This window comes from Carassius carassius, chromosome 36 (genome assembly GCF_963082965.1).
Source record: "Carassius carassius chromosome 36, fCarCar2.1, whole genome shotgun sequence".
NCBI lineage: Eukaryota > Metazoa > Chordata > Actinopteri > Cypriniformes > Cyprinidae > Carassius > Carassius carassius.
The window spans coordinates 26,608,167-26,629,694 of NC_081790.1; the positions used below are offsets into that span (position 1 = coordinate 26,608,167).

General features: G+C 38.4%; 1 protein-coding gene across 2 annotated transcripts in view; it reads left to right on the forward strand.

Moving 5' to 3' along the window:
- LOC132117494 (glucocorticoid receptor-like) overlaps positions 1-21,528 on the forward strand; it is a 96,220-nt gene that overhangs the window by 47,720 nt on the left and 26,972 nt on the right. For both annotated transcript variants that reach the window (XM_059526817.1, XM_059526818.1), the window contains exon 3: positions 20,859-21,025. In XM_059526817.1, the coding sequence (XP_059382800.1) occupies positions 20,859-21,025 (167 nt within the window). The remainder of the gene's footprint in view (positions 1-20,858; positions 21,026-21,528) is intronic.

The window sequence follows — 21,528 nt, forward strand, 5'->3', positions numbered from 1 at the left end:
TAAGACTTTATGTAAAGGTCTTTCTTTTACATTTTTACTGTAGCATAAGACTATCCCACGTTTTTAATTAACTCTTACTTTAAATTTTATATTGGTTTTTAAGGATGTTAAAATGTTATAATATAATGCTATTGATGTTTTACTTGTCCTTTCATCTTAGTTTAGAAACCGTCATTTTATTATTACAGTCAGTTCAAAATTCGTCCCTTTGCGCCACCTGGTGGTAGTTAAGCGAATTATTTTAACACGCAACTGAATTAATTTAATGCCGCGCCACCGCTGTGGCGGTAAAGCCCATTTACCTTGTCCTCCTACTGTATACAAACCTGTATTTTACCGACGAATGCGTCAATTCGATGGCGCTAAGAACTGCTCTCTCCAGAAGAGAAGCAAATCCCCGCGATAAATAACTCAACCGCTGGGTTAAGTCTGACCCAGGATCTGAGTAATACAAAAACTACCCAAACATTGGGTGGTTACATTTGACCCAGGAGCTGCAAAACAACCCAAACACTGGGTTGTTACGTTTGACCCAGGAGCTGCAAAAATGAAAATTATGTCATTAATGACCTCATGTCATTCCAAACCAATAAGATCTCCATTCATCTTCGGAACACAGTTTAAGATATTTTATATTTATTCCGAGAGCTTTCTGTCCCTCCATTGAAAGTGTGTGTATGGTATACTGTCCATATCCTATACTGTCAAAGTAGTCCATGTGACATCAGAGGGTCAGTTAGAATTTGTTGAAGCATCGAAAATACATTTTGGTCCAAAAATAACAAAAACAACGACTTTATTCAGCATTGTCCTTTCTTCTGGGTCTCTTTATACAGCATTGTCTTTTCTTCTGGGTCTGTTGTGAGCGCGTTCAAGTGTAGTGATATCTGGTTCGCGAACGAATCATTTGATTTAACCGGTTCTTCTGGAACCAGTTCACCAAATCGAACTGAATCGTTTGAAATGGTTTGTGTCTCCAATAAGCATTAATCCACAAATGACTTAAGCGGTGAACTTTTTTAACATGGCTGACACTCCCTCTGGTTTGATGACACTAAGAATGAGCATGGAATGATGGGATTTGTTGTCTTGTACCCAACCGCTAACGGCCATCAATCAGACGAAAAGATAAATCATGGATTTAACGCGAGTTCAACGATTTGCGCGAGTAGATTACATACAAAGTCAATGCAAAGACGTGATCAGACTATGGATCAGATGTGTCCTTGTGCGGGTCTAGAGACGCTTTATCTTTTTCATGTAGAGCTTACAGTAGTGTGCAAGTGCAGAAATGTCATAATCAAATGCAGAAAAACACTGCATATTCTTAACTATATAAATTACAAAGAATCTTGTTAAAACTACAAAAGTTGTTCATTCAAGAGCAGTGAGTGATTTTCTCTTTTCTTTTGTTGTTTAACTCTTCCCCCACCAACGTTTTAGAAAAAAGTTGCCAGCCACTGCCAGCGTTTTTGCTGATTTTCACTAAAATTGCATGGCCCTTGGAATATTTTGTTGTATGAATATCTGAACATGCAGTACATCAAAATAAAGCATAAAAAAAGCAACATTTTGATCATAAAGCTCAGAAAATTGCTTTTTTTGTTGTCAAATACTACATCTGGATCATATTCAGTAATATTATCAAAACTAAGATTCAGTAGATGGCTTCCATCTGCACTCTCAAATCTTGCACAGGCCTTTACCACTTACTGGATTGACATTTCACTCTGTAACATTAGGCAATTTTCATTTATGTGTGATTAGTGTTGATCACATTATTTCTCATATGCATATGCATACTTATGAGATCGCTCGTTTTTTAATCTTCCTGGTCTGTGTTTTTGATCGGCACATTCAAGACTCATTCAGGAGATGTATAATAGTGCCCTCTAGTCTATAATGGCAAGAACGCGGAAACCCGTAAAATTCAGTGTTTTGGCAGTGAGGCGCTGTCTCATGAATAATGTCAAATTCAAATGTCAAATGTTTGGCAAGAAAGAGTTAATAAACATTAATATAACTGACTGTGTTTATGAGGATACTCACCAAGTATCATTCTGACACAATTTTGTGTGTATTTGTCAATTCAAATGTAAAAAGATGCAAATGAGACCTCAGTACAGTTGTTATACACTGACTGAAGTCCTTAGTTTAAAATAACTTTAATATTTAAAGTAGCAAAACCTAAAAATGCGTGCAGCACCAGCCTAATCATCTTAGTTAGTTCAACATAGTTGATTTCAATTTTCGTATTCCCAAAAACATAGTTCCAAAGAACAGTATAGTAAAGTTGTGTGGTTGGAACTACAGCTCTCGAGTATAATTTCTTAGTATGGCATGTGGACTGACATCATGCTTTTAAGCAACCAAGCTAACATGCAGTACATTTTGTATCTTGCTTTCCATTTAGTGCACATGTGCCTAAAAAAGTGGAGTATTACATACAGTAGGTGAGAATTTGCAATGAATCAGTCATTACATTTAAACTTGCCTTTAGCCAAAGCAACTTACAAATGAGGACAATGGAAGTGATCAGAATCAACAAAAGAGCAGTGATGTACAAGTGCTATAACAAGTCTTAGTTAGCCTAACACAGTACATGTAGCAAGATTTTTTATTATTATTATATAATAGATAAAAAGAAAACCAATAGAATAGAAAAATAATAGAGAAATGTAGTGTTAGAGGTCTTTTTATAAAAGAGTGCAAGTCTTAAAGGTTCATGTTTTTTATAATCAAATAAAGCTGACAGGAGCATCTCAAAGAAATTTGGAGAAAACCTATGACTGACTGAACCCCATTTATTCAGGAGTAGTTTCATCAGTTGGAGAGAAAAAGATAACTAAATTTGTGCATGCATTTTCGAAATTGCTTATTTTTCTGTAATTGTTCTTTTTTCACACAAATTGCTCTTCGCACAATTTTGTCTTTGCAGTTTGCTGTTCGGATCAGAATTTTGCTTGAATTGTTTACTTTATCTCACATGACTGTTCTCTCCACAGTTTTCCTTTTTTGTTTACATAACCTAGATTGAAATCGTTGAATATTGATTTGTTCTTTAGCAAGGATCTAAAGAGCACCACAGAGTATTTACTTTCTTCATTTTTCTAAGCAAGAAACCAACAGCTAAGGAAATCTCCAAAATGTGTTGGATTAAAAGCACACAAAAGTCTGAGTCTGGCTACTTTAATCTATTAGATGTGTACAAACAATGTGTTCCCATGAGCTTCACTATAGCTGTAATGTTCTAAATGAAGGCTAATCACATAAAATGGACAAGGAAATGGCAGTGTCCACAGAATACTTAACCATTCGTCTGCTTTAACAGTGAGGATGTGTCAGGTGTTAATTGAATTGGCTTCTCTGCACCCAGTCCATGAATTCCTTTATTGCTGCCCTGTGGTAGAGAAAAGCAGCATCATTTGAACATTCACCCTGCTTTTCTGCAAGCTGGAACCTTTAGAAGTGTCACCACAACCTATAAAAACGTCCTTGAAAATGTCACAGCTTGAATTTTTATTGGGAATGTGAGGAAATGCTTGTGCTTGGGTGTTCTGCCTCACTAGGATTCAGCCTTGAAGTTTCAGAAAGGTGTTATGGAGGTAAAATTTTGGCGTCTGAGTAACGACTAGCTGTCAGCTGGCCCACCGCGCTGCCTTTGGCCTGCCTCATGCAGTACTGCAGATATTTGTCTCTGTGTCAAGACTGTAAAAAATGGAAGCCGAAGCCATTTTGCAAAGAAGCCAATGCTGTCTCTGCCTTTTGTTTATTTCTTACTGTGTTCATTCATTTTATCGTTCTGACGTAAATCTACTGACGTGCTTAAAGATTGATGACTTACGTGGAACTGGGGACTTTCAGTTGCAGTGCAGTGATAGGCTACTGATGACTTAAGCACAGACCGCTGCTGTATTCAACATGCTACTTTGCAATAAAATACAGTAGAGTAAGTTTTTGCTGTTTTGTAACATGTGAAGCGTAAGTATTTTAACCTACCAATGACAAAAATTTTCAGATAAATTAATTGAGCATAAATTTTGGCACAAAATTTTTTTTTTTTTTTGAGATTTTTGAATATATATTTTACAGGTAAAGATTCAAATACAGCACTGACAAATGGCAAAATGAACTAAACTTCATTAAAAGAAATCTGGCATACAAGTAGACAACCTTGATAAATGCTTTTGACAATTTTCAGTTAAAGTAGTGTAGGGGAGTTCGGAGAGGCTAGCAACAACAAGCTAGCTTTGAAAGCATAAGATCCCACCCTCCCTGTAAATCACTCTCCAAAGCCACGCTTCCTCGAAAACACATGAACGTGCACAGGCAGACCAGAGGCTAGAGATGCCGTTGGTGGAGGATTGAATGCTACATTGTCAGATTCCCTTATGTCTCATTACAGTACAAATTGCACAATATTACAAAAATAATGCCTTCCATTCTTGCTCGGTCTTACTTTGAAAAGCCCAGTGTGAATGGGGCGTAACTCTACTGCTTACACTGAATGTATGTGGCGTCATACAGTTTATTGAGACGGAGGCATCATAACTATAACTGATAGAGTACATTTTTCCTGTCCATGATCAAAAAACATCATATCACACATCCCTAAGCCTATATCAGTTATACCGTGCTATTGTGAATGCTGTGTCACATAACAAGCATGACAAGACCATCGCCACCCCCACCCCCCACTCATGCCCCCTCAAAAATCATGAGTGCATGACGTCCCTGGAGGGACACCACGTTGGGGAATGTCATTGCTTAAAGAGATTAATGCATCCAGAGAGGGCCTAAAATAGTTTAGCAAGTGCAAGGTCAGATGGTACTCAGCGATTTAGTCCACATTATATTCCTGAACATAAAGACGGTGAAGAAAACAGAAGGCTCATTCTTCAGCGTTTCAGACACAAATTGGATGCACAAAAGGGACACTGTGGGTTCTGTCACGCCCTCTGCATTTAAATTCTCCTTCAAGGGTTGTTGAGGTTTAATAGATGGATTTATTAAACTTTACAAAACAGACAGAAAGTCACTGAAGGTAATGCACAATCATTTTAGGTCACATGCTTCAGTAACGAATGACAAATTTTTCAGATTTAGCTGCAATAGCAGCATGCAAGCTCCGTGTTCTGTCGGCTGCATCTCTGGAAATGAGTGGTAATGAGAAACATGGCAAGTTTTGCCAATCACACTTTATTGACTAAAGAGAATGAACATAAACTTGCAAACATCAACATGAGTGGAAGTAAACGTTCTTTTCTCTTGAGAGTTTTGTATTGGCTACTATTAATGTGAATTTGTTCAGCTAGCTACAATATTAAAGCATGACATATTGCTACCATACCCAGCATTCTTTTAGCTCAGACAGTAGAGCATGGTGCTTGCAATGGCAAGGGGTTCAAGGTCATGTATACCTTGAATGCAATGCAATTTGCTTTGGATAAAAGCATCTGCCAAATGCATAAATGTGAATGCACTGTAAATATAGATTATCGGACAAAATTAGAGTTATTAATGTATTGTATCAGTCAATACTGGATTTATATTTGTATACTGTTTGATATACAGTATATTGTATACAGTATATATTGTATACAGTATATTGTATATTTATTTGTGCATGCTATTGTCTAGTGTTTTTAGATATAAAATACATTTGCCATTATTAACACTCACTTTTAAAGTTAGTCTTTAAAAACACAAATAATTTAATTATACAGCTAATTGTAATGTTTAGCAGATCTCTAAATTAATATGCCATTTTTCATATTGTACATTAGGGCTGTCAAAATAGCTGAAAAACTAAATTTGAATTTTTTTTATTATATTCAAATTTAAAATGCATAATTTCAGTTAGGGTGAAGAAAAGCTTTTGGCTTCTCTCCTGAGGCCACAAGAGGGGGCATCGAGCAAAATATTACTAATGCACGTTTATTCAAAGCATTAGAATACATGACTGTGAAAAAAAACATAATATTTAAAATAATGTTTATTACCAATTATAATAAATTAAGTTGCTTAAACAACTGTAAACAAAACAGTGTCATGTATACATGCATTGTTAAAATAAAAAGGGCGGAAAGCCAGTCACACAGAATACATTTTTTCATTTAAAAACATGGTATGGGGAAAATCTCGAGATATGTTTTTAAAAAGTTGAACTTACATTAATTTTACATGTCTTTCTAAACATGCGGCTCTCTTGTGCAAGACGCGAGTCCAACGTTTTTTTCTGTGTGAACGGCTTGGTTTCAGTTTTGATGTAAACAAGATCTTCTCCACATTGATATTCTCTCTTTTTTTTTTTCTCTTGTGGCTTCAACTGGATAGGCTAACATAAACCTTATAATGCAATGACAATTACATCGTCATCGCATCTCGTGCGCCACTGATAAAGTCAAGGTCAAGTTTACTTCGGTACTCCGTGCACATTATGTCATTTATGTCATCGGCATGCAGGCAATTTTTTTGAGACTGCGCAGATGGTGCGCATACGCGAGGTGAATGGTGAGACAGAAGTGGTACTGGGTGTTGAGCTCGCCCGCCTTTGAAAGTTGTGCGGACGCGGCTGTGCGCGAGAGGAGACGAAACACGGAATGTGAAGTATTCCTGGGGCTTATAAGGCAGCCTCCTTAATGAACACCTACAATTCGAAACGACTTGAGTTTTTAGTGTTTTATTTTTCATTTATTTATATAAAATATTTTAGAATTGTAAAATCAGAAATTATTGTCCATAATATATATATATATATATATATATATATACTATTATTATTATTATTATTATTATTATTATTAGCTTATTAACATTGTCCTACATTGGCTGATTATGGAGCTTGACATGCTTTTTTTTTTACAGTTTTCTTTTTATGGAAAACAACTTTAAACTCTTTCTGTGTTGCACTTAAAAAGTAACATCACACAGGCTTGGAATGACATGAGGGTATAGAGTAAATAATGACATGATTTTTATTGTGGGTGAAATATTCCTTAAATTATTCTTAAGTGGTTTTATTCCCAGTCCAGAACTGTATTATTTTTAAGTCAGTACATAACATTAGTGAGAGTTTGACAGAAGCACCAATTATGACACTATGATCCATTACCAAAAGAAAAAAGGGGGGGAACATAAGAGTGCAAAGGGTGTTATTTCTGATGTGTGGATCTGACTTTCCTGGGGGTTGATGAATCGGATATTCCCATGATTTGTGCGACCTCCTTTAAATTTTTCATGTTTAGCGGGATTGGGTGAGCTCAAGCTTTGCAAGAGCAGCTGTAATGGCGGTTTAGATATTATATAAGCACCTCAGAGCTGGAGTGAAAGTGAAGGGAGGAAGAGAGGGCAGGGCTCTGCAGCTGAAGAAAACCGCCTCTCCGATACACTCTTTCAGTGACACCTGTGAGAACTCTTTTCTCTCAAAAGGCCAAAGAACTTAAGTCTTCTCCTCAGGGGAAGTCAAACGTTAGGCCCTTCCCTCTATCAGTCCAACACATGTGATATGTATGTGACATTGGCTAGACTCCAACTTTTTCTTTCATAATTTACTTATGTATTTGACAAAATGACAGACTGTTGAAATGCATATACTATTGCATTCAAACGAGTGAGAATGATGTCCATCAGACAAAATTCACAAAAACTGTAAGCATTTTTGTTGTATCTTTTAAAGGCCCAAAACTTAAGTGTTTTTTTAGTGCATGATGCCGAATCCACAAGCATCAAGTTGTACATGTACATGTAAGCGTTCATAAAATATAGTCGACATGGAAAAACTGCGTATTGTTGATGCCACACCGATCCTAATATGACCAATCTAGTGATTTCTGGACAGACGTTTTAGAAGTTATTAGAATAAAATTACTCTTGACCAGTAGTTGGCCTAGTGCAAGAGCCAATTTCGTTTAGTTTAGAAAGTCTGACTAGCCTTCTATGATACCACCTTCTGGAGGTTTTAGTTTCATATTTAAAGTATAATTTCATTTAAAAAGAAAAAACAAAAATATATTTCAGTTTTTTTTAAACCAATTAATGCCCATTTCAAACTCCGTTTCCTAGCATTATTTATGCAGTACTAATTGCAGTGTAATAAATGCATTCATGCTGGCTCTGAACAGTCTGTAGAAATACCTTAATTCAACTTTATAGATGCAGCTTCTTAAAACAATGTTTTGTCTACATTGTAGCCTTAAATGTTTGTGTAATAATTTATTTGTTGAATTCAGTACTTTTATTGTTTTAGTTGTACCCAGCCCAAAAGGAAATATAAATAGGATAAAAAAATAAATAAATAAAAAAGACATGGGAAAATTACGTCGTTTAGAGGTTCTGAATTTCAGTTTCAAATTTATTTTCGATTAATCATCCAGCCCTAGGATAAAGTGCAGCATAATTTGAAATCAAGAGTTTAAAGTTTGTTGATTCTCTTCATCTTCCAGCATTCAGTTCTCATGGACTGACCATCACGCAGAGAACATGCGCTCATTCAGGATACAAATGGACATTTTATAAGATCTCACAGCTGGATTAAAATAAGTCTGCAAGCTTTGTGAAATTAAATGTTTATTATACATTCAAAGATCTGTTTAAATGATATAAATGCATATTTGCCGAATGCTGATTGTAAAAAAAAAAAAGTATAATGTTTGCCTTTCTGTTTCTAATAATATAAAAGCAATTGTTATAATACTTTTTTTTGTATACATTTTAATTCCTTTGTTTAACATTCTATCTGATTATAAGACAGGCTTCTATCTCTTTTGGAAAGAACTGTTAAACTCTGGCAGCAAACAATGAAGAGGGAGAATGTGAGCCCTGTGATCAGGTGCTGTGGTTCTTAGCACTGTCAAAATAAAATTCCCACCTTGATCACATCGGCCAAACAGAAAAACATATGACAAAAATATCAAACATCTGCCGATATATCGGCCTTGGCAATATATTCAGTCAACCACTAGTTAGTTCACCCAAAAATGTATATTTTGTCGTTAATTACTCACCCTCATGTCGTTCCAAACCCATAAGACCTCAGTTCATCTTCAGAACACAAATTAAGATATTTTTGATGAAATCTGTGAGCTTTCTGACACTGCATAGACAGCAATGCAACACAACTGACACGTTCATTAAAATAGTCAATGTGAGACCAGTGGTTACACCTTAATTTTATTAAGCCACCAGACTCGGTCCTGTAGAGTTTTGCTCCAACTTGCCTCAACACCCTGGCTGTAAACCTTGTAAGACCTTGATTAGCTGGTTCAGGTGTGTTTGATTAGGGTTGGAGGTAAACTCTGCGGGACACTAGCCCTCCAGGACCAAGTTTGGTGACCCCTAATTTAAATTAACTAGAGAGAGTATGAAAATTACTTAAAGGGAGTTTATTTTCTAAAAAGTCTACAGTGCCAAAAATGCTCATACAGTGGCTATGGAAGAAACACAAACTAACATAGTGCCCAGTAGGGGTGGGTGATATGGAAAAAATATCATATCACGATTCTTTGTCATGTTGGTTTTACTATTTTGCAAGTTGTCTGAGCATTACAGCCAAACCAATTTCCCTATTATAAAGACAAAGCCTTTCAAGGTAAAAAATAAAATAAAATAAAAATTGGTAGATATTTAGGCTAAAGAGGGCGAAGATAAAAATCTTTGTTCTTATTAACAAAGATAAAAGAATGACAAAGATACACATTACAACTACACATAATATACAAAGAAAACAACCAGTGCTTTATTTTCAGGTGCAATAGGTGTATTTAGCAAGAGCATTCAAGAAATTTAATGAACAAATATAGAAATAAAACACCATATAAACTGATTACTAAAGCAACTGTATTAAATTTGTTCAGTCAAGAGCAGTGAGTGATTTCTCTTTGTGTTTTGTTGTTTTATTAACGTTAAATAGTTCACCCAAAAATAAAAATTCTGTCGTAGTGTTTTATTTTTAGACCACCATTTACTCACTCAAAAGTGTTTTTAAACCTGAATGAGTTTCTTTCTACGCTATTTAAATGCTATTTTGAGGAATGGTCCACAGTAACTTCCATAGTACTTTTTTCTACTATCAAATTCAATGTGGACCAGCAACTGTTTGGTTACCCACATTCTTCAAATTATCTTCTTTTGTGTTCAGCACAAAAAAGAAATTAATACAGGTTTGGGACAACGTGACCGTAAGTAAATGACAGAAATTACATTTTAGGGTGATCTATCCCTTGACAGCAGTGACAGTAGGCTGCATGTTCAATAGGCCTACTGTCCCTTTAAGACCTACACGCATCTAATATACAGGCACGTATGCATTTTTCTCTCAGCTGTTTACTTTCATTTTAGACATAACCAACTGAGTCTACATGTAAACCTTGTGTGTTTTGACAGAATAAGCGCAAAAGATAACTTAGTTAATTAATCAGGCGCTGTTTGACAGGCCTTAGCGCTCGTAGTTTGTGTATGCAGTGCTCAGAAAAAGCACACATCAGACCAGCGCGTGAATGAAACATTTAAAAACACATGCAAATAATGACAGAGTAACTCTAGCGCCAGAACTGCAGCTGATAGAATGTGCGCTGCAGCATGATACTATGATATTTCTTCAAAAGCAGATCGTGGAAACATTTTTAGTCATATAGTCATAACCCTAGTATTTTTTTCCACCATCAGTACTGCCAAAATACTTCTGTTGTTAATTCTTAAAATTTTGAAGTGTTTAGTTAGCACAGACCTGGGTTGTGATCGTTTAACCTTTTCCTGCTTGGCCTGCAAACAAATAGGCGGCAACTAAGCAACTATGCTGAGGTCATTGAATTGCATTCTCATTATGTGGAGCTGTGTGCTTGCACTGAGAAGATCTCAGATTCTCAAAGGACTGTTGTTCAGGCCAAGAGTAAAAGGAAATATTTCAAGAAGAGGACAGACAGACAGTCAAACACCACCTGTTGGATGGAGCTCAAATTGACATACCAAAAATTCTGTGTGGAAAAATCAACAAACCCTGCAGACATGTCCCCGGTTTGGCAGTGTCTGATTATGATTCTCAGTATTAGAGTCATTTCTAGATTGTGGCATAGTGCAATATCACCATGCACAAACCAGGAAAAATATGTTACACAATGTAGACTATGACAGATCTGTTGCAAACATGTCGCTTATAAATGATGTACTAACAAGGATTGTCAGGATAGTCTAATCACAGACCTGCTCAAGTATCTCAACACCATTCAATCAGCTTGTTTCTTAGACTGAATGGAATATAATGTGCTGTTAAATTAATTCTTTACAGTTTACTCAGATTATTAATATTAATAAAATGTACATGCATACAGTTAAGAAAGTAAGAAAATAACATTTTATATCATGCTCACTGCGTTTATAATAATAATAATAATCTAGTGAATTGTATTACTTTTCATTTGCAAATTTCTCTTTTTATTTGAAACTTGATGAATGCAAATCAAAAGATATGATTTTCTAATAATAAGTCTAGAATCAGTGCAAACAATGCTGTTTGTCTTGTGCAGTGTTAAGCATTGCAGACCTTGTTTGTTTGTTATTTTAAGTTACTGCTGGCATAACTGTTGAAAATATGAGCAAATAATATTATTTCTGTACATAAAGTGGCAGCTATGCTAGTGCTGTTTTCATAATTCTACCTTTTGAAAATGGATCTTCTTCTGGTTAGTTTAATTATTTTTGACTATTTAAGTCTTATTAGGATTTAATATTTTTGTTTTCACCAACTTGGAAACGTGCAATATTTATTTCTAAAAATGCACTTTGTATATGCCAGTTCCTAACCATATCCATCACAGGTTTGTGCTGATCATTGCCAGGAAAGAATTATAGCGACTCTATGAACACTAATTGAATACTGCTGGTTTATGACAACGGATGCTTTCACAATATTCCAAAAAACCTTGAACACAGTCTTTGATAAGCATTTATAAGTCACAGGGAGAAAGAAATGTTTAAATGACACAATTGCTTATCTTACTGCTTGTTTTACCTGAATTGCAGTCACAGAGTAAGATAATACCTGAATGGCAAAATGAATGCAGTGTCTTAAAATCCTGTCAAAGCTAAGGATATTCAGTGAAAACAATTGGCGTTGTTCATTGGTCGGGCATCGACCAATAAAATGTCTTCATTCGCACCAAAGCCCCGCCCACAGCTCTGCTCTCTCACATCTGCATATACAAGTGCACAAGTGAGTTTTGCAACAAGAATACCGCAAAAAGAGTACCAAAAGTCAGAGCGCTAGGATTTGAACTTGTACTTCCAGATCTGAGAGGTTGTAAGTGCCGACTTGACGTTGTGCAGCGAAATTGAAGTAAAGTGCAAAAGTAAATATGTCGTAAACATGTGTGTATGTCATTTTCTTTGTGTGAATGTCATTCTACACATTTGTGACTATTAATCTACAACTTCCAATTCAAAACACGGGTGTGCAAATTGAAAGATTCAGCTTTTCACATCAGAGCTGTGAGTGTAAATTTTAACTTACAAATACAAATATTAATATGACAAGTTCTCACAATCAGATCTTCAACCTCTCGAGTTTTGCTACTGATTTACCTTTATACTTCCCCAGCTCCACATTTAAAGATCTGGTACGAGGGGTTTCATCTATGCTATATGGCTTTTTTTCACGCATGTTATATTTGCAGCAGTAATATTTCTTACCTGCTTACAGCAGCATGTTGTGGATGTAATGGCAAAGTCTCTTCACTTGTCCTGCCACAGCAGCATGGCAGATCTATTGTGCCAAGACCAAATACATTAACATTGTCACGTACATTACCATGCCAATCCTTCAGAGAGTTGTCGTGACAGAAATAATAGTAATAATTATTAAATTATTAAAATACAATAATATATATATACTACCAGTTAAAATTTTGGCATCAGAATGATTTTTTTCTCTTTTTTTTCTTTTTTCTTGTTTCTTATGCTCATCAAGGCTGTGTATATATATATATATATACATTAAAATCTAATTTATTCCTGTGATGCAAAGCTGAATTTTCAGCATCATTACTCCAGTCTTCAGTGTCACATGATCCTTCAGAAATTATTCTAATATGCTGATTTATTAACAGTGCTGAAAACCCTTCATGTGAGGGAAGCAAAACATAACGTATCATTCAGCTCTCAGACTGTGAGGGTAACACCAACATTCAAATTGGAAGCAGTGTGCTCATAGATAACTCTCTAAAATGAGGGAAGCACTTAAATCTCAATTATAAGAGCAGCATATCAGGGAGGCAGAAAGCTCTAACAATCTGGTGTTGCTGACTCACGGACGTTAGAGAGGAAACCCAGACACCCAGAAGGGAGTGGCGTGTTCACAGATAACCCTCTAGTGTGAGGGGAGCACTGCTAAGTTCACCAAGAGAGCAGACTAAAGAGGAAGGCAGGGCTCTTGACATGGCTGTCCGGCAGAGCCCACAGAGCGAAGGATTTGACTCTCAAATGAGAGGGAACCACAGATGCTTAAAAGAGAGCGGCATGCTCACAAGTGACCCTCTATGGTAAGGGGAGCACTACTAGCTAGAACAAAAAGCAGCCCACCAGGGAGGCAGAAGGTGGCCCAGCAACCTAGCATGACTGCTTACTGGAGCTCAATGGAGAGGAGGCCCAAATCTCTGAAATAGCAGAGGAACTCAGGAGCTCAAATTGGGAGCGGCGTGCTCATATGTAACCCTCTAAGGTGAGGGGAGCACTGCTAAGCTCAACCAATCGAGGAGAGCAGCCTAACAGGGAGGCAGAGAGAGGCCTAACAACCTGAGGCTGCTGCTCAATGGAGCTCCGAGGAGTAGAGGACCTGATGAGAGGAGGCTTTAGAGAAGCTCAATCGGGAATAACATGCTCAGTGGAAACCATCCAAGGTGAGGGGAGCACTGCTAGTCTCTGCCAAATAGGGGCAACTTATCAGGGAGGCAGCATTCGGCCAAACCACCTGATGTTGATGTGATGGTGTTCAAAGTGTGGAGGGCTTGACCCTTAGCAAAGAGAGGGGAACCCAGCTTGAAGAGATCCATTAGCCCAGGGGCAAAGTACCTAGCTCCTAAGTAGAGAGGAGGACTCACATAATCTGCCCAAGATCTGTGAGCTCATAAAAAACCAACCTGCAGTGAGGGGAGCATGACAATGTCCAGGGAGCAAATGGGACATAAGAAATGGAATCCAGCTAAGAGTGGATCACACATTCCAACAGGGAATAACAGGGTCCCAGCATTGCCTCTATTTCCATTTAGCTGACCAAGGAGGCAACAGGGATGGGCCTAACAACTCAGTATTGTTACATAAGGACTTCTCTAGACCAGCATTCTCGGCCCTCAAACCACAAACTGGGAGTAGTAGTGTAGTGTAGGCTCATATATAACCTTCACAGTGAGGGGAGCACTTCCAAGCTCGAACAGAGTTCGACAAGTTGTTTCCTCTCTGTATTAGATTACGGTGATGTGATTTATATGCATGCAAGTTCATCCTCTCTAAAAAAGTTAGATTGTGTATACCATGCTGCCTTGCGCTTTGTGACGAGTGCCTCTTCATGCATTCATCATTGTACCTTGTACGAATTAGTGGGTTGGACTTCTTTGTTTCAAAGGAGAAAAATACACATGCTGATGTTTATTGCTAAGGCATTGTTAGGAAAACTACCAATTTATATTTGTCGTCTTTTATCGTACAACCCGAATTCCGGAAAAGTTGGGACGTTTTTTAAATTTTAATAAAATGAAAACTAAAAGACTTTCAAATCACATGAGCCAATATTTTATTCACAATAGAACATAGATAACATAGCAAATGTTTAAACTGAAAAAGTTTACAATTTTATGCACAAAATGAGCTCATTTCAATTTTGATTTCTGCTACAGGTCTCAAAATAGTTGGGACGGGGCATGTTTACCATGGTGTAGCATCTCCTTTTCTTTTCAAAACAGTTAGAAGACGTCTGGGCATTGAGGCTATGAGTTGCTGGAGTTTTGCTGTTGGAATTTGGTCCCATTCTTGCCTTATATAGATTTCCAGCTGCTGAAGAGTTTGTGGTCGTCTTTGACGTATTTTTCGTTTAATGATGCACCAAATGTTCTCTATAGGTGAAAGATCTGGACTGCAGGCAGGCCAGGTTAGCACCCGGACTCTTCTACGACGAAGCCATGCTGTTGTTATAGCTGCAGTATGTGGTTTTGCATTGTCCTGCTGAAATAAACAAGGCCTTCCCTGAAATAGACGTTGTTTGGAGCTTTTAGCTCCCCGTTTTCCAAAAAAATCAGCATCATGAGTCCGGACCATCAGTAGGTAGTTCTATGAGACAGAAACTAACCAAAACATCACAGGTCCAGCATAAGAAACTGTACTGTGAGCACAGGAGGCTCCTACCTAACCTTGGTCAGGTGGGTGGCTTTAGGGGAATTAAGGGGAGGAAGATGAGAGCACATGTTAATAGTCTAAGAGGGAGGTGAGAAGATAGGCCAGGTTTACTCTGGTCCGGACGAGAGGGTTAAGAACACCTTGTCAATGTCAATGTCACCTTTATTTATATAGCGCTTTAAACAAAATACATTGCGTCAAAGCAACTGAACAACATTCATTAGGAAAACAGTGTCAATAATGCAAAAATGATAGTTAAAGGCAGTTCATCATTGGATTCAGTTATGTCATCTCTGTTCAGTTAAATAGTGTCTGTGCATTTATTTGCAATCAAGTCAACGATATCGCTGTAGATGAAGTGTCCCCAACTAAGCAAGCCAGAGGCGACAGCGGCAAGGAACCGAAACTCCATCGGTGACAGAATGGAGAAAAAAACCTTGGGAGAAACCAGGCTCAGTTGGGGGGCCAGTTCTCCTCTGACCAGACGAAACCAGTAGTTCAATTCCAGGCTGCAGCAAAGTCAGATTGCGCAGAAGAATCATCTGTTTCCTGTGGTCTTGTCCTGGTGCTCCTCTGAGACAAGGTCTTTACAGGGAATCTGTATCTGGGGCTCTAGTTGTCCTGGTCTCCGCTGTCTTTCAGGGATGTAGAGGTCCTTTCTAGGTGCTGATCCACCATCTGGTCTGGATACGTACTGGATCCGGGTGACTGCAGTGACCCTCTGATCTGGACACAGACTGGATCTGGTGGCCACGGTGACCTCGGAACAAGAGAGAAACAGACAAATATTAGCGTAGATGCCATTCTTCTAATGATGTAGCAAGTACATAGGTTGTTATGGGAAGTGTTTCCGGTTCCGGTTTACCTAATTAATGCAGCCTAAAAATCCTTTAACGGATTTGGATAATAAAAGCATATTAGTATGTTATGTGTATGCCAGGTTTAAGAGATGGGTCTTTAATCTAGATTTAAACTGCAAGAGTGTGTCTGCCTCCCGAACAATGGTAGGTTATTCCAGAGTTTGGGCGCCAAATAGGAAAAGGGTCTGCCGCCTGCAGTTGATTTTGATATTCTAGGTATTATCAAATTGCCTGAGTTTTGAGAACGTAGCGGACGTAGAGGATTATAATGTAAAAGGAGCTCATTCAAATACTGAGGTGCTAAACCATTCAGGGCTTTATAAGTAATAAGCAATATTTTAAAATCTATGCGATGCTTGATAGGGAGCCAGTGCAGTGTTGACAGGACCGGGCTAATATGGTCATACTTCCTGGTTCTAGTAAGAACTCTTGCTGCTGCATTTTGGACTAGCTGTAGTTTGTTTACTAAGCGTGCAGAACAACCACCCAATAAAGCATTACAATAATCTAACCTTGAGGTCATAAATGCATGGATTAACATTTCTGCATTTGACATTGAGAGCATAGGCCGTAATTTAGATATATTTTTGAGATGGAAAAATGCAGTTTTACAATTGCTAGAAACGTGGCTTTCTAAGGAAAGATTGCGATCAAGTAGCACACCTAGGTTCCTAACTGATGACGAAGAATTGACAGAGCAACCATCAAGTCTTAGACAGTGTTCTAGGTTATTACAAGCAGAGTTTTTAGGTCCTATAATTAACACCTCTGTTTTTTTCAGAATTTAGCAGTAAGAAATTACTCGTCATCCAGTTTTTTATATCGACTATGCAATCCATTAGTTTTTCAAATTGGTGTGTTTCACCGGGCTGCGAAGAAATATAGAGCTGAGTATCATCAGCATAACAGTGAAAGCTAACACCATGTTTCCTGATGATATCTCCCAAGGGTAACATATAAAGCGTGAAGAGTAGCGGCCCTAGTACTGAGCCTTGAGGTACTCCATACTGCACTTGTGATCGATAGGATACATCTTCATTCACTGCTACGAACTGATGGCGGTCATATAAGTATGATTTAAACCATGCTAATGCACTTCCACTGATGCCAACAAAGTATTCAAGTCTATGCAAAAGAATGTTGTGGTCAATTGTGTCAAACACAGCACTAACATCCAATAAAACTAATAGAGAGATACACCCACGATCAGATGATAAGAGCAGATCATTTGTAACTCTAAGAAGAGCAGTCTCAGTACTATGATACGGTCTAAATCCTGACTGGAAATCCTCACATATACCATTTTTCTCTAAGAAGGAATATAATTGTGTGGATACCACCTTTTCTAGTATCTTGGATAGAAAAGGGAGATTCGAGATTGGTCTATAATTAACTAGTTCTTTGGGGTCAAGTTGTGGTTTTTTGATGAGAGGCTTAATAACAGGCAGTTTGAAGGTTTTGGGGACATGTTCTAATGACAATGAGGAATTAATAATAGTCAGAAGAGGATCTATGACTTCTGGAAGCACCTCTTTCAGGAGCTTAGATGGTATAGGGTCTAACATACATGTTGTTGGTTTAGATGTTTGACCACCTCCCTCAAATCTTGCCTGTTAACCTTTGACTCACGCCTCCTTTGAGCCCTACCCGAAGGTGGGGAAGGGGCGCGTGTTGCGATACTAGTCTTCTGTGCACGGCTCTGAACCTTAGATCTAGACGGGCCAGGACCTCTTTGTTGTTCAGGCTCAGATCTGGACCTCCATTAGGGTGACCAAATGAGCCATTTTCCCAGGACACATCCTTCCCAGGATTACTATATTGCCTAAAACATCCAAAGTAGTTTGACCAATAACATGCAGGTATGTTACATAATCAATCAATCGTGGTGTGTGAGAAGGTGAGATCTACAGAGAAGGTTCAAGGCAATGCAAATACACGTACATGTTAGGTGTTTGTTCGTTCATTCAACTTGAAGCGTCACTGCACACCAATCATTGTAGGACACCAAAGTACCAAGTAGGGATGGGCGTTTTCCACAAATATCACATTCGAATATTTGAGCTCACAAAAAACGAATATTCGAATATTCGTTTATTTAAATTAAGTTTAATGAATCAGACTTATTTTTCAGCAACATTTGTTTTCGTCATTTTGAACAAGCTTACAATAATCTTTTTTTCTATTGTTTCAAATGATCTTGTTAAGAAATACGGGCATGTAAACATGATCGGGGGAAAGTCGGCTCCTTAGTCTGTTAACAATAAGGCCGGCCGCGGAAAAAACGTGCTCTGACGGCACAGACATTGGCGGGACTCACAAATAACGGTGTGCTAAGCGAATACGTTTTGTGAAGCGCTTCGTGTTTTCGTTTCACCACTGAATGGGATCCTCATCTGGTGGAATACATGGCTCCAGCAAGAACTGTTCCCACTCGTCTCGGCTGGACTCTCTGTAATCATCGCTGGAACTGGCTCAGCCTTTTCCAACGAGTGGGCATTGCATCTTCTTCATCGTGGCGACTGCATCCGCACCACTCGCATCAAGGAAAATGTTCAGATGTTTAAAAAAGTTTTTTTTTCTTACTTCTCATGTTTTCATCGAGAAACCTGAGATGTTTGTGCCGAAGGTCTAGGGCAGACGCGAGAAGAGAAGTTTTCACTGCATTCTCCAAGTTAGCGGTGTTTATTCGTTGCTTGAGAGATGCTGCAACAATGTTCTTGGATCACTTTCTGTGATTCTCCACGGCATATTTGAAGTACTAGAAGACCGCAGTTCTTTTAGGGGGCGTTCACATATCGCGTCTTTTGCATGCTCAAGTTCGTTATTTCCAATCTAGGCGCGCGGTATGCGCGCTCATAATGGAAGCGACGCGCACGCGGTGCGACGCGGTCCCGTTTTTTCCAGGCGCGTCCGAACAGCATCGAGTTAAAAAAATCTCAACTTTCAGAATGCCGCAAGCGCACCGCAGGTCATGTGACAATAACTAAACATTCAGCTTCATCCTTTCCTGTAACAATGTTGAAAGCTCAGCCAAGATGAAGGAACAGCTGATCATAGCTGTATATGGATTGCCATTTTGAAATAAATTTAGTAGCAGAGCTACTGAAAGCGATTTTTTTTTGTGCTGCAAATCCATTTATCCTTTGCTGAAATTTCCGCGTCTTCATGGAGAGAACGCGTCGCCTCAGGAGCGCTTCTGCCCGAGCGCTTTGGAAAGAAGGAGAAAGCGGAGCGCATAGCCTTTTCCACGCCTTATTGGGCGCGATATGTGAAAAATATGCCGTGGAGAATCACAGAAAGTGACCAAATTAGGTTTTATTGTGAACTTTTTTTTTTTTTTTTGCGAAATTCGAATATAATTTTTATTTATCGAATAATTAGAGCAGAACGAATATTCGAATGTTTGACTATCCGTGCACATCCCTAGTACCAAGAGAGTGATTTGAATGCATAAGGAGCCTTCTGCTCTGCTCTCTATAGCTCTTATGAATGTCATACAATGGTCGAGCTGCACAGCACAAACAGCCAAAATCTTATCAAAATCTTAACCAAAATCTTAATTTTAGGCAATATAAAAATGCTGGCAAGGACGCATCCTGGGAAAATGGCTCATATGGTCACCCTATCCTCCATTGAATAAAAGATTTGAAGGCACTTAAATGCCCTGCCACTCAAACGATATATGTCTTGAAGGGGTTTGGATGGAAAAGAGGGAGCCTTAAGAGATGTCTCACCCAAAGAGAGATAGCAAGCCAGCATCTCTAGAATAAGGGACATTTTCTCATAACCGTTCTCATACATCTGGAGGGATATGGTGAGAAAGATAACGCTAATCGAGGCGGCACTTTCTTGGCCCGCTTCCACGGCAAGTCAAGTCTTGCTGTGGCACATTTCATAACCTCAAGCAGCTCAACGTATGCAGGGCAGGAGGAATGAGAGGACTCACTTTCAGCTTTTTCGTCCTCATCTGACATCTCCTGCTCATCCAGCAGGGAAAGACGCTTTTTAAACTCATCCCCATGAGTTTATTTTACTGTGTCGCAGTGGTGGGTCCTAATCGCGGTGAGCTGATGGTTGTCCCTTTTTCCTCGAGAAGAGAGACAAAGGAGAGCAGAGCTTCTTCATCGGAAAACGCTCACAATGCACGCAGATTTCCCCCTCGAGGACATTGCACACATGCTCTTCGCCAAAACGAAAGATGCAAAGATCATGTGTGTCCTCAGGTGTCAAATAATGAGAACACAGATCCACACACTTCTTAAACACCTTACTGGTGCTCACCATAGTAAAGAAGAAAAAGCATTCTTACCATAATGCGCGCGTCAAAAACAGTCCTAAAGACAAAGAAGAGGATGGCGTGGTCTGTAATGATGACATAGTATGTAGTCGGCCAATGTTATTGTCATGTTTAGATGTATGCTTCGAACACTGGTCATGCTGAAGGCTTTTCCAATAGCGACCGCTAAAGGACACAGTTCAATGTTCCCTCGATGTTCCCTGGTGTTTCTATCTAAACACCAGGATTTTATAAGTAGCCTATATATGTGGGTGTTTGGACAGAAGTTATCTATACTGTTTTCATTTGAAATGTCTAAAACTCTTTTTGTTTTTGTGTTCTAGCTCTTTGGCCAGGCCTGAAGTGAGCAGCTCCAGTCCATCAGGATCAGTCAAGCCCGGTGGAAATACCCATAAGATATGCCTGGTGTGCTCTGATGAGGCCTCTGGATGTCATTATGGGGTGCTCACCTGTGGCAGCTGCAAGGTTTTCTTCAAAAGAGCCGTGGAGGGTGAGCCTGCAGGACACACACATACTCCGTCATGCTCCTGTTTTGACAGTAGGGCTGACTCAGTGGAAAGCACTCGGCTGATAAATGCTTTGAATCTCATTTTATTAAGCAGTGAACAACAAAGGAATCACATTTACTGTCAAGGTTGTGTTTGATGGCAGATAAAATGCTAGGATATAGCTACCCTCAACTGATTTTTACTTTAGTCCATGTCTGTTAGGTCACATTAAAAGTGTGATTTAAATTTACAGATGAGCGCTTACTATGTTCTATAAATTTTATATACTATGTATGCCTCAACCTCCTATTTCAACAGGAAATATATCAAAGAGGCAGGAAGAGTATTAATAGTAATTTTATGGTAGCAAATGAGTTTTGGAGAAAATTACTGAAAAAAAAAACCTTTCATGCAACATTTCATAACAGAAATGTACACTAAAGAGTTTCAAATGAATAATTCAGATAGTCAGCCAATAATTGCGAAATTTCTATATTTAATCATA